At 33.5% G+C, this 14,933-nt stretch overlaps 2 protein-coding genes across 2 annotated transcripts; one reads left to right on the top strand and one right to left on the bottom strand.

Moving 5' to 3' along the window:
* Positions 1 to 1,291: 1,291 nt before the first annotated feature.
* Positions 1,292 to 5,840, top strand: LOC123891502 (pyruvate dehydrogenase (acetyl-transferring) kinase, mitochondrial-like). Its single transcript, XM_045941377.1, has 7 exons — positions 1,292 to 1,475; positions 1,565 to 1,848; positions 3,645 to 3,903; positions 4,235 to 4,415; positions 4,572 to 4,719; positions 4,837 to 5,053; positions 5,487 to 5,840. The coding sequence occupies exons 2-7, from the start codon at positions 1,609 to 1,611 to the stop codon at positions 5,543 to 5,545; spliced, it is 1,104 nt and encodes a 367-aa protein (XP_045797333.1). The 5' UTR covers positions 1,292 to 1,475; positions 1,565 to 1,608; the 3' UTR covers positions 5,546 to 5,840.
* Positions 5,841 to 6,794: 954 nt separating this feature from the next.
* On the bottom strand, positions 6,795 to 9,616 carry LOC123891500 (heat shock cognate 70 kDa protein 2-like). Its single transcript, XM_045941376.1, has 2 exons — positions 9,168 to 9,616; positions 6,795 to 8,767 (listed from the first exon to the last, which is right to left on the bottom strand). The coding sequence occupies exons 1-2, from the start codon at positions 9,379 to 9,381 to the stop codon at positions 7,035 to 7,037; spliced, it is 1,947 nt and encodes a 648-aa protein (XP_045797332.1). The 5' UTR covers positions 9,382 to 9,616; the 3' UTR covers positions 6,795 to 7,034.
* Positions 9,617 to 14,933: the final 5,317 nt, after the last annotated feature.

A 14,933-nucleotide genomic window follows, 5' to 3' on the forward strand; every position in this document is an offset into this window, starting at 1 on the left:
GTAAATATTTTTCAAGAAAAGGTTTTTTGGTGGTTAATTTGGTCATAATCCAAGCTATACATTAAAGAATACATGGAGCACCATTTCTGTTTTATCTCTTGGTAATATGTGAAAAATTGATGATGTGAAAAACATTAATGTCTGGATAGCTCATTCAATCCAAACATGTTCCAATATGAGCCCTTCCCTACCTGTTCATCCTAACCTCTAATATAAAATTCATCTCCACTTTTGGGACACTAATGACACTATTGTTTGGAATGCATGCTTCTCTAAATGGTTTCTATAACGTGAAATTGGCATATAAGTTATGTTTGAGCCTCACACTCCGTGGTGATAACTATCAAACTAGCGACAATTGACAATAAATTCGGTCCCTCAAACTTCAACCGAAGATCAAACATGTTTGTGGGCAACTTCTCTAGGGTTGTCTCTCGACGCTGTTTAACATGCAAAGGCGTGAATTCATTATAACTGCTTTGAAGGATGAGATGAACTTCTTCCTCGAATGTCCACATGCTGTGAACTTCTTCCTCTTAATGTTGTGTTTTAGCCACCTTTTGGAATTTGGAGTATTTGGCGTAGCCGAAATGCACTAGACAGGGATCAGAAATCTGTCAATGTTGCTACTACTTGTATCCTTGCACAAGACATCATTAATCAGGACTACACATGGTGCAATCTAGCAAGGAAGAACCCCTAGGTCCGTCTCGTTCCAATTCTTGAAAAACTCAATATAGGTGTAACGGTTGGATTAAATGTAACGTAGATTGTGCTATTTATCCCGCTCAATATAGGTGTAACTAGTTCTATTTGGACTAGTTTTCAGCAAAAAATGTTTGAACCGATTAAATCTCCATCGATTCAATTTGATTTGTTAGGTCGGGAACAATGATATATTCGGTTCCAATTTAAGGTTGAATATGCATGAAATCGGGTATAACCTAGTGTGACCTGAACGGGGACGGGTTTGGCTTCAAAGCAACTATACCGTCTCTATCATTATAAACATGAGAAAGACTTAGTTTGACACAAACAAAAAAAAAGCTATTTAAGTACACACACAAAAATTTAAAAAGATACAACAAAATTTAAATTGTCACATCATTTAATTTTTTTTTTTGCACATGTGAGTGTGCCTAAATAGATTTTTCTTGGGTTTGTGCCCAAGTAAAAATTTCTCTATAAACATTAGGAAGAATAATATTTTAAGTTTTATTTTAATAGAAAGAAAAACAATAAAAAATAAATAATTATTAATCTATCGCATGGAAATATTTTTTGACGAAATAAAAGCTTATGTCCACATGTGTCACAACCTTATCCGTAATTTTCGTATCTTACAACGTTATTCATAACCCTTACAAGCAACAACCATAATCTCTTTCTGTCTTCCATTTCCGATTTCAACCATGAAATAGTTAAAAACAATATCCACAATTTCCATTTTATCATGATTCCAATTCACTATTCAGGTATAATTCATTTTCTCATTTCTTTAGATCTATTTTAATCATACAATTTCATATCTAAAACAATTTTCATTATGTTTGATGATTTGCAGAAATTGAATGATTTTGTTATTGAATTCTTTGACCCTTTTGAGCCATGGCTGCCATTGAAGCATTTTCAAAGAGTTTGATTGAGGAAGTGCATAAATGGGGTTGTTTGAAACAAACTGGTGTGAGTTTAAGGTACATGATGGAATTTGGTTCTAAACCTACTGACAAAAATTTGCTAATTTCTGCTCAGTTTCTTCAAAAGGAACTTGCCATTAGAATTGCTAGGAGAGCTATTGAACTTGAGACTCTTCCTTATGGTTTGTCTCAAAGACCTGCTGTCTTGAAGGTATTCTATTTTTTATTTTTCTTCAAGTCCTGAAATTATATCTAGCTATCACATTGGTCTTTGAGTGTATCCAAATTGTAAACACATGTCTTTTTTTATTAATGATTTTGGTCCTTGAATTTGTTATTTATTGTTGGTATTAACCCTCTTGGTTCCCAGAGGAAGGGGGCGGGCCGAGTAATCCAGAGTTCGGTCAGGAGACGATTCATCCTAGGGGGGAGCTCATTAACCACTTGAGTCCTATGTCTTGGTTTAGTCCTTGAATTTGTTTTATAAGTAGACAATTTTTGCAATTTCGATACATTTAGAGGCCAAAATGACCATTTTTTCCATTTTTCTAAGTAAATAGAAAGTTTAGTCCTTGAAATTATAAGGGTTGCCGTCAAATTTGCAAAATGGTAATTTAGTTCCTTAAATTGAAAAATATCAATCAATTTGGTCTTTGCATCAAAATGTTTATTTTGGTAAACATCTATTGAAACCAATAACGGAAGTACAACATTGAGTTAAATGATCTTTTGTTGCATCAAAAGTCAAAACAAACATATAACCATTAAAAGTTGCGGAGTAAAATTATAGAAAATTGAAGTATTAAATTGCTATTTAACAAATTTGAGAGACTAGATTGACCAATCCTTAAAAGTTCAAGGATTAAAACGTCTATTTGCTCTCTTTTTTTACGATTATAATATGGAGAGAATCGTGGATTAATAACCTCTGAAGGGCGTAGTCCAACGTGGATGCCGACATGACACGGACTTGTGGACATGTCTAATGTCAAAAACATAGGACACTGAGATGGATACATGTTTGTGTGTGTATTATAATGAGGTAAAATTAAATATGACCATTGTTTATAAAAGAACTAACTTGAGTATCGAAAATGGCCACCAAATGAAGACCGTGATAGATTAAATAGGTAACTAGAAAAGGAAAACCAAAATGAAGGTCGGGAATGACAAAAATGTACATATGTGGAAACTTTTCAATTGTAGTTGTGACGAAGAAAATGTCTAAATCGTGTCAATGATATGTCGAAGCGAAGAAAAAAGTTTTTTGGGACACTTCTTTAAGGTGTCTGATGTGTGTTGTATAAGTGTGGGTGCTGGGCGCATGTCAAACGCGCAGACACACCTTAAACTAGGAGTGTTCTTGATTCATAGGTTTTTTGTTGTTGTGCTTTCTTTTTGTTCTCAGCTATGGTGTTCTTTTTGTTTATTTTTTGAAACAACTTAGGTGTATATAGTTATAATATTTCTTGTGGATAATCATGTATTGTTAAATAATATTTACAATTAGCATATAACTATAAGCATGTCATTATCTATTTTGTTTGAATGTGTATGGCGAGAACAGTGTTATCATCGACAGATGGCGGATTTTGGCAGTCAGCCAAAACTATGCCATATAAACATGGTGAAAAATAGCTGACATAATAAGGCTTTGTGGCCTTCGACAGCAGGCACAATCTGTCATGCTATGACGCCACAGCACCGCCAGGGTGGCAAGTTGACAACGGTGGTTTAAGCACTAACTAATATTAAAGGCAATAACTCTTATTGTTGTTTCCAAAATAATTATTTCCTGCTATTAAACGCAGTGACTCACGAGAATGACTTATACCATAACTTCTTAAGGGTGAGATCGAGAATTGTAGTTTTGTGATGCTCTTGGGTTGATGTCGATTTTAACGTTTGCTTTATGACAAATTAGAGACATTAGGGAGAATGACTCTTTGAAAATCAATGTTTCGTATCTGTTTATTGAACTTTTATTGTGCACTTTTATGCTTTTAGGTTAGGGATTGGTATGTGGATTCATTCCGCGACATTAGATCATACCCTGAGATCAAGAATATGAAGGATGAAAAAGAGTTCACCGACGTTATCAAGGCCATCAAAGTGAGACACAACAATGTGGTACCTGCAATGGCTTTAGGTGTTCAGCAATTGAAAAAAGAGTTGACTACAAAGATGGGTAGTGAAGATCTTGTTGAGATTCATCGGTTCCTTGATCGCTTTTACTTGTCAAGAATTGGGATCCGCATGCTTATAGGTTAGTTTGGAAAGTATTCTTTCTACCTTCTACAATACTAAACAATTTATTTGCTGTTACTTTTTCTCTTCAAACCTTTGTGGTGAAAGTCTATGTTCCGGCACACCAAAAAGTCTCGCATTGTTTGCGAATTGAGACTAATTGTAATTTATAAACACTCACTCTTCTCATCCCACTGAGGCACCTTTTAACTAAGGACAAAACTGCGAGGCGTACACACTATCCAAAGCGGATAATACCATAGAAAATCAGTGTAATAGAGTTGAAGTCGGAAGAATATACAATACAACTCTATCATATTTTATACGTTTTTATTTTTTGTTGGATTTAGGGCAGCATGTTGAATTGCACAATCCCAACCCTCCTCCCCATGTCGTTGGTTATATACATACAAAAATGTCTCCTGTTGAGGTGGCGAGGAATGCTAGTGACGATGCGCGCTCAATGTGTTTACGTGAATACGGAAGTGCCCCTGATATCAATATTTATGGAGATCCCGATTTCACTTTTCCGTGAGTTACATACTTCTTACTTAGTTCTTATTTCCATGAATTAATTTTCTTTTTGTTTTTCTGTCGTTCATTTCATGAAGATTTAAAATTATATTCAAGAAGTTATTTCGGTTACATTTTCAAAACATATTTAATCACTGTATGTTTTCAAAACAGGTATGTTCCAGCTCACTTGCATCTTATGGTGTTTGAGTTGGTTAAGAACTCGCTGCGTGCTGTCCAAGAGCGTTATATGGATTCTGACAAAGTTGCACCTCCCATAAGAATAATAGTTGCTGATGGATTAGAGGATGTTACCATAAAGGTAACTGGTTAACTTTTGTGATGCAGTTGTTAATATTTTGAGTTGAGTCACTTTTTTACCTGCCAATTTTTAAATGCTACCATGAAGATGTTTTGTTAAAGCATTTGGTATAAATAGATATCGGATGAGGGAGGTGGAATACCAAGAAGTGGACTGCCCAAAATCTTTACATATCTGTACAGTACTGCCAGAAACCCATTGGACGAGCATGCAGATCTCGAAGTGGCTGATAGTGTGACAACAATGGCTGGATATGGTTATGGAATTCCTATTAGTCGTCTATATGCTCGGTATTTTGGAGGCGATCTTCAAATAATCTCTATGGAAGGATATGGTGAGTCTGATTTTCACTTCATGATAATTTATTTTGGGGGGTTCTAAGGCCCAGCAAGCCTGGGCAGTTGTCGAGCTCTGGCCAAAATTGTTGGTATTTTTAGTGGTTAGTTTAGGGCAAAGCTGATATTTTTAGGGGTTAGTTAGGGCAAAACTGTGATTTTTTGTTGGACTATTTATATATTACTGTATGTAACATGTATAATTTTGCCCAGGTTCTATAATAATCCTCCGCCACTGGATGGGGGGAGTGAGTGGATTTGATTACAGCTTTATATGATAACTTCTTTTCCTTAGTTAGAGATCCTTTTAGACTTCTAGTACAATAATTACTGGTTTTTTATTGAACTGTCAAGCGAATATCATTACCATGTTAGCGATGGGGAATGTGATTTACAAGTATTCTAATCGAGTCATTGTTTGTTTCTTTGCAGGGACTGATGCATATCTTCACTTGTCTCGTTTGGGAGATTCACAAGAACCTTTACCCTGAAACTTGATCGTTTCTTTTCCAGCAACATTCAAGTGTTGTGGAGAATAACTTGAACTCATATCGTAAAACAAGTTAAAAATGACTGTGTTCTCATTTTTATTTTTCATACTCTATTAAGCTTACAAATTTTTCTTGTAAATATTTCATGCATACCTAACGTTGTGTATGGTGATTGATGATCCTTTCTTTGCTTTAGCATCAGCTTGGGATTTTGTTCTTTTCATTGTTTAGAATGAATGTGAACTAATGAATGTGAACTTTTATCTTTAATGATATGGAGGCAGGTTAAAGATGAGATGAGAATGTGTTCATTCCTGATTTTTAATTTATATTTTGTTTGTTAGAATTGAGAATAGTGACTCATCTATAAGAATGGAAATAGGTTGAGTTAATGTTTGCATAAATAGATTTGATATTTTTTAAAAATTCAAGGTCTAAGCATGACCTATTACATGTTGACATATTATTGTATTTTGTATAAAATTACAGGTCGAACCAAAACAAAATATTTTTTCTTGGCAGTTGTGATCCATTGAACATAGATCTAATTGTTAATTTTTTTTTTATTCCTTCCATTTTTTTTTTACCTTTCCGGGTGGTATCAAGATGGCACTGTCTTGGGATATCTTATCCCCCCTCTCCGGAAAAATAGATAATGTTATAGCTTTTTTATGATTAGTCGGACTTTTTTATGGAATTGAATCCTCTCCATCAGATGAAAGGTCTCTATTGTAGATTTTACTGCAATATAAGTTGTGTGATTAATCTAATCATTGAGAATAAATAGATAAATTATTAAAAAATGGGTTTTACCCTGAGGTTTAGAGAGCTTGATAGAGTTAAATTATAGAATAGAAATAGTATCTAACTTGTTCTCATCCCTACCTATTAGTGTTACATCTTTGCTTAATAAGCATTGAGCAATCGCCAATGAGCCAATCATAGTTACTATTACAGTAGAACAATAGAGAAATTTTAAAACAATCAACAGTGACATCAATTTGAATTTATTGTTAACCATATTATTGGTGTAAGATATAACCAACTGTGTAGATAAATAATTTTTGGCAGAAAATCTGTGTAAGTCACCATCAACCATCTCTCCTCTATAAAAAAGTGACAAAGTTTTATATTCCATATAAAAAACATGTTAATAGGAAACCAGAAAAACCTCAGGTTTGTGATAATTATTTAAAATCAAGGTAATAAACCAATAAGTTAATACAATAGAATAAATAAAGGGAACGAGTTTGGCCAAAAAAATTGTTTCCTTCCATTACCAAAAATAATTCAAAACATCCTTCAATTCAGAACATACAATTGTTATCAAAATAAACTAACTAACTATTCAAAAGTGAACAAAAAACCATCCACAAATTCAGAAAGGAAAACAGCAAAACACTGGCCAAAATTTTCTAAAACAAATAAATAAAAGGTCCTGAACAAAACTACTATCAAATCCACGTAAAACCATCCAAAAAATTAAAACTTAGTCAACTTCTTCGATCTTAGGACCAGCACCACCTGCAGCTGGAGGAACTTCATCATCCATACCACCACCCATATCAGGAGCACCACCACCTTGGTACATCTTAGCAATGATTGGGTTGCATAGGCTCTCAAGTTCCTTCATCTTATCTTCAAACTCATCTGCCTCTGCTAATTGGTTATTGTCCAACCATTGAATTGAAGCCTCAATTGCATCATCAATCTTCTTCTTGTCCTCTGGTGAAAGCTTTGATCCTATTTTCTCATCTTTAATTGTGTTCCTCATGTTGTAAGCATAGTTTTCCAAAGCATTCTTTGCATCAACCTTCTTTTTGTGCTCCTCATCTTCGGCCTTGTATTTCTCTGCTTCCTCGACCATCTTCTCGATTTCTTCCTTTGAGAGTCTACCTTTGTCGTTTGTAATGGTGATCTTGTTCTTCTGCCCGGTTGTCTTGTCCTCAGCAGAGACATTCAAGATACCGTTGGCGTCAATGTCGAAGCAAACTGTGATTTGAGGAACACCGCGGGGAGCTGGAGGAATGCCGGAAAGCTCAAATTTACCCAACAAGTTGTTGTCTCTTGTTCTTGCTCTCTCACCTTCATAAACTTGGATCAAGACACCAGGTTGATTGTCTGAGTAGGTAGAGAAAACTTGTTCCTTCTTGGTTGGAATTGTTGTGTTCCTTGGAATGAGAACAGTCATGACACCACCAGCAGTTTCCAAACCAAGAGACAATGGGGTGACATCCAAAAGCAACAAATCTTGAACCTTTTCATTACCTTCGCCGCTCAAGATAGCTGCTTGAACTGCAGCTCCATATGCAACGGCCTCATCAGGGTTGATGCTCTTGCAAAGCTCCTTCCCATTGAAGAAGTCTTGCAACAATTGTTGAACTTTAGGAATCCTAGTTGAACCACCAACAAGGACAACATCATGAACAGAGTTCTTGTCCATCTTTGCATCCCTCAAACACTTCTCTACCGGCTCCATACACTTTCTGAAGAGATCCATGTTAAGCTCTTCAAACCTAGCACGAGTAATTGTGGTGTAAAAATCAACACCTTCGTAAAGAGAATCAATTTCAATTGTTGTCTGTGCAGTTGATGAGAGAGTTCTCTTTGCTCTCTCACAAGCAGTTCTCAACCTCCTAAGAGCTCTTGGGTTACCACTAATATCCTTCTTATTCTTTCTCTTAAACTCTTGAACAAAATGATTAACCATTCTGTTATCAAAATCTTCACCACCAAGATGGGTATCACCAGCAGTGGCCTTAACTTCAAAAATACCCTCTTCAATAGTAAGAAGAGATACATCAAAAGTACCACCTCCCAAATCAAAGATCAAAACATTCTTCTCACCAACACTTGTAGCCTTCTTGTCAAGCCCATATGCAATAGCTGCAGCAGTTGGCTCATTGATAATTCTCATAACATTGAGTCCTGCAATGACACCGGCGTCCTTTGTAGCTTGACGCTGAGAGTCATTGAAGTAAGCAGGAACTGTAACGACAGCATTCTTCACAGTTGAACCGAGATAAGCTTCGGCAATCTCACGCATCTTCATAAGCACCATAGAGGAAATTTCCTCAGCAGAAAACTGTTTATCCTCGCCCTTATAGTTGACACCAATCATTGGCTTGTCACCAGCACTGGCAACAACCTTGAACGGCCATAGCTTCATATCACTCTGAACAGAGGCATCAGAAACTCTCCTTCCAATCAAACGCTTAGCATCTGTTTTATCATACACATTCAAATAACCAATAAGAAAACAATTCTCCAAAATAAACCCATTAAAAACCAGTACATAAAACACAAACATATAAATCACTATTATAATGTTCATATCTTGTATTAATCAACTTATTCTATTCAACAATGCAGATATTTCAAATAACAACAAATAAGTAAATAAAAAATCAGCTACCAAACAAAACCCTAAAAGTGTAAGTTTAATTATTAGTTGTTTATTCAAAACAATACAATAGATAATAAATATTACAATGTTCATATTCGATGTTAATCTAACAACAATGTAGATAATATTAAAATCACAGAACAATAAGCAAATAAATAATATACAAATAACAAATAAAAACTATGTGATGATGAAGATTAAGAAAAGAAATCATACCAAAGACTGTGTTAACAGGATTCATGGCGACTTGATTCTTAGCGGCATCACCGATCAATCTTTCACTATCGGTAAAAGCAACATAAGATGGAGTGGTACGGTTTCCTTGATCATTAGCAATAATCTCAACGCGATCGTGTTGCCATACTCCGACGCAAGAGTATGTAGTTCCGAGATCGATTCCGATTGCAGGTCCTTCACCTTTACCGGCCATTATTGTTGATCAGATCGAGATTGTTAGGGTTTGATTTTTGTGTAACTGAAACGAAAGAGTGATTGAAAGAGAGAAAATAAATTTTTAGAGAGTAATGAAAGTTTGTTATGTGATGGAAGTGTGGGTTTGAGCTTTATTTATAGTTTTTTTTTTTGGATTCTAGAATGTTCTTCTTACACGTTCTATGCTTCTTATTGGTTCCAGATAGTTCTTAATTATACTCAAAATCTAGTCTATCTTTTACTTTCAAACAAATCAAATTTAATATATTTCTCAAATTTAGTCAAAATAAAAAAATAAAAAAAATTCTCAAATAAAAAAAAATATATATTTCTCAAATCAAATCAAGGTCTTGATGTGATTGTATTCAAAAAAAAAAAAGTCTTGATGTGATTAAAAAAATAAATTTCTCAAATCAAATCATGGGACTTGATGTGATTAAAAAAAAAAACTTTAATTACGGTTTTTTTTCTTTTGCATTTTTTTTTTGCATTGAACTTTAATTACAGTTTTGTCACTCTTATTTTCGGTTCATATCTCTTAGATTTAGATTCTACAATTAGTTTTTACTTAATTTTTATTAAATTTTTAGTACTAGAAAATTATCGTGTACTCATTTTTTGTCTATACTGTTAAGTCATTGTATATTCAAAGTCTAAGCATGACCTATTACTTTTTTTTTTACGCAAGCAAACTTAATGCATTTCATTCATAATAGTTGTTTCAATATTAGGTGGACAATAATTATAAACTTGAGGACTAACGGTAAAACAAGTTGTCTGAGCTAAGGCATGACCTATTACTTGGTATACCTTCTTTGCGATTGATCCGACTTTCTAAGGCATGACCTAAGTTAAGTTGTACGATTAATCTAATGGTTCAGAATAAGCATATAAATCAATAATGAAAAATGGGTTTAGAGATGCCATATCCGAAAGGGGGGGCTATTACTTGACTTCATGTCTACCCGATCGAGAGGATTTTGTGACAAGAGCCACCGACTGGTGACTGCTTGTGACGGTGGTGGTGGTGCGAGTAGCTTCCAAATAGTAAACTCACGGTCAAGCCGTGGTGGTGCAATGGTATTAAAGATTGCGTAGGTGTTGTTCCTCTTCTAGTTTAATTTCTTCTTTTGTTATCATTTTCTTGTTTTATATTTTCTTGGTTATCATTTTTGTTTCTACCAGCTTCAGGGACGGATCCATAAGTTTTAGTAAGTGGGGTCAAAATTATATATGTATTTGGTTCAAAATTTGGATCAAATACATTCATTTTTATTGACCAAATTTTACTTATATTTTAGAACATATGAGTATTTATATACTCGTTTAGTCTCTAATTATAAATAAAATTTGGCCAACAACTTAAAAGGATCAAATATATCATTTTCTTTTACCCATTTATGTTTATGATTAGGAACATAGTAGTAACTAGTAAATGTGTAAACTATAATTATTCTAATATCAATTAGAATTTAATTTATATGTACCGTCGGTGTAAATTTATTTTGCACATGTGTCCAATAATATACCGACACATAATGTATGGTAATTAAAAACACATGATGTGTCACATTCATTAAATGATGTGGCAACGTGTTATTGGATGCATGTGTAAAAAAAAATACACCGACGGTGCACAACAATTAAATTCTATAAATTAACACGCTTTAAAACACATTTTTTTAAATGACAATGTCAATATTATTATGGACATCTTTATTCAAACTTACAAATTGTATATATGAATTTTTACCCTATTCCAATTTCATTTTCCTTTTTTTAAAAGGAAGCCTCTTTATTAACTTTTTGACATTAACTTTTTTTTATAAGATAAAATTACATTCACTAATTTTTATGATTTATGATAGTACTATCCATGCACCATATAAATTACAACAAATGAATCATGAATGTGCTTGTGGAATTGTGTGTGACGATGAGTGGGAACATTAACATATAGGAAGTGGGGTCAATGCCACAAATTATGTTATTATTGGTTAAGGGAAATTCAAAGGAGTGGGGTCACATGACCCCAATGTAATGCACTTAGATCCGTGCCTGTGTACCGGAGAGATAAGGCGATAATATTTTTATATTTGAAAATAAAATTTGTATTGTCGTATTTTATAGTTGTATTGTGGACAAAAAGTTGTCCTGTTGTTCGGGACAAAAACTCTTGTTTTTGTTTTGTCCCTTGCTATCTAATTTAGTCCAGTCTCATAATCAGTTTCAAATCAAACAGGATACAACAAAAGGTGTTCAGTTCGCTGGTTTTTAGCAGATCAATGTTAATGCATGACATTTTTACTTAGAGCTGTCAAGTAGATTGATACAACCAAATTCGCCTCGGCCTCGGAGTGGGGCAACATATATAAATCGGCCTCAGAATAGCCCAATTGCCAATTAGTAAGTGGCCTGATAGGCGGACCTGACTAGTATTTTAATATTTTTATGGAAAATGTTAAACAGTGCCCTCGGGGCACTAGTTAAGGATACAAATATAGAAGTTTTATCTCGTAAATTGTGCATTCAATGTTTTAATGATGTGAAAAGTTATTCTCTCATCATTAACTTTATCATTTGTTTCCTTTTTTAGTATGCTTAACTAGTGCCCCAGGGGCACTGTTTAGCATGACCCTATTTTTATAATAATTTTTTTAAAAGAAATGCAATTGACAATAAATCTATACATCAAATAAATTACTTGACTTCATAAACTAAATTTAGTGATATTTAAAACATTCATCAAATGAAATTTCATAAGAGATAATTAAGTTCCACAAAAATATTCATACAAAAAAGAAGAGTGTATTTGTCATATAACTAACAAACTACAGCCTTAGAGACAATAAAATGCAACTTTATATAACAAATTAATTATCAACATAACAATTTAAAATAGATAATTAACAAACCATTTCTCCAAAAAATTATACAAAAGAGAAGAGTGTACTTGTTATATAACTCACAAACTACAACCTTAGAGACAATAAAATGCAACTTTATATAACAAATTAATTATCAACATAACAATTTAAAATAGATAGCAAACCATTTCTCCAAAAAATTATTTATAATTATTTTTAATGGGTCAACCCAAAGCCCGACTAATTAACCTAACCCTTAAAAAATATGGGCTTGATGAACTGGTCCAAAAAGATAGGGTATTTTTTATATTTTTTTGCCCAACCCACACTAAAATATTGGGCCAATGGATTGGTCCGATAAACTTGATCTATTTTGAAAGCTCTTAAACATATTATAAACTATGAGGTGGTATAACTTAACTTTGATCCAACATTTGTTTTCTTAAGTTCCACCTTTATCACAGGATTTTCAAAGAGATAATCAGATTTAAAAGTGATTTCTTCATAAATTTATAACATATCATGTACCTAATAAATTTTAAATAAAAATAGATCTTGAGGGATATAAAGCAAAAACCAAGCCAAACGGAATTGGTTCATTAGACAATTCCTGCTTTAAGATTGGTCAAAATAAATAAATAAATAAGATCAGTCAAAATATATAAATAAGGAAAAGTCAAGATATTTTAATTCGGTGGTCTTCATTGCACTATTTATTTTTATTATTTAATGTTTTATTTTTACTTTTCATCTTCTATAAAACCTTACGCCTCTCCTATCAAATTTTCATCAAACACTCGCTCATTTTCATCTCTTGTTTTCCATTTCAATCACTCTCTCTCATCTAATAATGATCAAACATCTTTATCTATCATTTTCCATTCCAATCGACCTCAGATTGAAATTAGACTCCCACTGATTTCTCTATCGATTTGCGAATCTTCCCTCATCTAAATTTTTTCTCGTGCATCCCTCCAAATCTGAGGTATTTTAGGGTTTTGATTTTAGATTTAATGCTAAGTTGATTCTTAACTTTGATATTTTTAGGTTAATTCTGATATTTCTTATTTCTAGGTTTATTATGATATTTCGAGCATGTACGAGATTCTTTGAGCTTCATCGACTGGTTCAACTTCAATAAGAGAATCTAGGTTATTTGTAATAAGCTTCATTTTAATTCTTTTATGTTTTGTTTTATGCTGATTAATAGAAAATTATATGAAATGAGAATTAAAATTGTGATTTTTAAGTTAGTCACCTAAATTGAATTGAACTAGTTTTCAATTTTTTTTATTTACTTTTTTTATTTCAAGATATTCCAAAATTTTATTGCAGAATCTGTTTTCCTTTTGATTTCTATGTGGATTCTTCACTGAGCATTTGCGTCAACCTTTCGCATCTGTCGTGAATCAGGTTTGTTCACTTTGCCAGGTTTATTAAGTTTATACTTGATGGATGATGATTTTAAAGTTCTCTCAATTTTTGTTTTACCTTAAGCTTTAGAATTTTAGTGAACTATTATAGTTAACTCTTGTTATAAACACCATACTAGTAAACATCCAATCTACTCAGTGCGATAGAAATTGTTAAATTGGTACTTCTATTCTAAAGTCCATAGAAATATAAGTACCAATTAACATAGCCACAAGCTACTTCAAACTCAAAACTCTTTTCTCTCTCTCAAAAAACCACAATCCATATGATTAATAACAACAATCAAACTAGTTGTTTCCTTAGCAGTGAGTTTATCTTGCAAAGTTTTTGAATTTCTAACAATATTCTTAATCTTCTCGATATCAGTAGACATGTGTTTTATATTAGCTCGAAACGCAAACTTTCCAAGCTTTCTTGAGATCCAGTGGCTTTTTGTACGGTGGTAGACCAGGATCTTGATCTTCACTAAACCTCATTTCATTCCACCAAGATTCTTTTCCTGTTGGCCACAATGGTGGTTGATCGTCACTCTCCAATGGAAGCGTTCAACCACCATTGGGGCCAATAGGGAAAGAACCTTTGTGAAATGAAATGAGATTTAGTGAAATCAAGAAACTGGGCCACCACCTTACAAAAAGCCACTTGATCTCAAGAATGCTTGAAAAGTTTGTGTTTTGATGACTATTATTAAACATATGTCTCCTGGTATTGAGAAGATTAAGAATATTGTTAATTAGAAATTCAAGAACTTTGTAAGATAAACTCATTGCTAAGAAAATAACTATTTGGATTGATCTTATTAATTGTGCGGAAGAATGGCACCAAACACATCTAAAAAATAAGTTGATTCCCGATTCCGCTTCCGAATGGCCCCAAACATAGTTAGAGTCATATATCAACGGTAATAACTTCACCTCTATGACAAATGTTTTGTCTATTAGGCAGCCGCATAAACATTAATTGTCAAGAGAAGATTATCACTTTCAATGGTGAGCGCCTTACTTTCCCACAACCTTTTCATCACCGCGCAAGCATCCTAAGGAATCTCTGACAAGGAAAAAAAAAATCTGGCAAAGGAATCTCTGACTATATAATTATTTTGAATACCAACTGTACAAGTCGAAGCATCTTCTTCCTTTGACACTGTCAAAGGAAGAAGATGCTTCGATTGACAGCCTTGCACCAACCAAAGCATATTCAACTCCTCAACCCAAACTTCCTCCCATACAAAAAATTCCTTCTGCACCTT

The sequence above is a fragment of the Trifolium pratense genome, linkage group LG6, assembly GCF_020283565.1.
Source record: "Trifolium pratense cultivar HEN17-A07 linkage group LG6, ARS_RC_1.1, whole genome shotgun sequence".
Lineage (NCBI taxonomy): Eukaryota > Viridiplantae > Streptophyta > Magnoliopsida > Fabales > Fabaceae > Trifolium > Trifolium pratense.

Coding starts and splice junctions, on each gene's coding strand:
- LOC123891502 (XM_045941377.1), top strand. CDS start 1,609: ATGGCTGCCATTGAAGCATTTTCAAAGAGTTTGATTGAGGAAGTGCAT. Junction 4,720..4,836: donor TAGAGGATGTTACCATAAAG/GTAACTGGTTAA, acceptor TGGTATAAATAG/ATATCGGATGAGGGAGGTGG. Junction 5,054..5,486: donor AATCTCTATGGAAGGATATG/GTGAGTCTGATT, acceptor GTTTCTTTGCAG/GGACTGATGCATATCTTCAC.
- LOC123891500 (XM_045941376.1), bottom strand. CDS start 9,381: ATGGCCGGTAAAGGTGAAGGACCTGCAATCGGAATCGATCTCGGAACT. Junction 8,768..9,167: donor TCCTGTTAACACAGTCTTTG/GTATGATTTCTT, acceptor ATGATAAAACAG/ATGCTAAGCGTTTGATTGGA.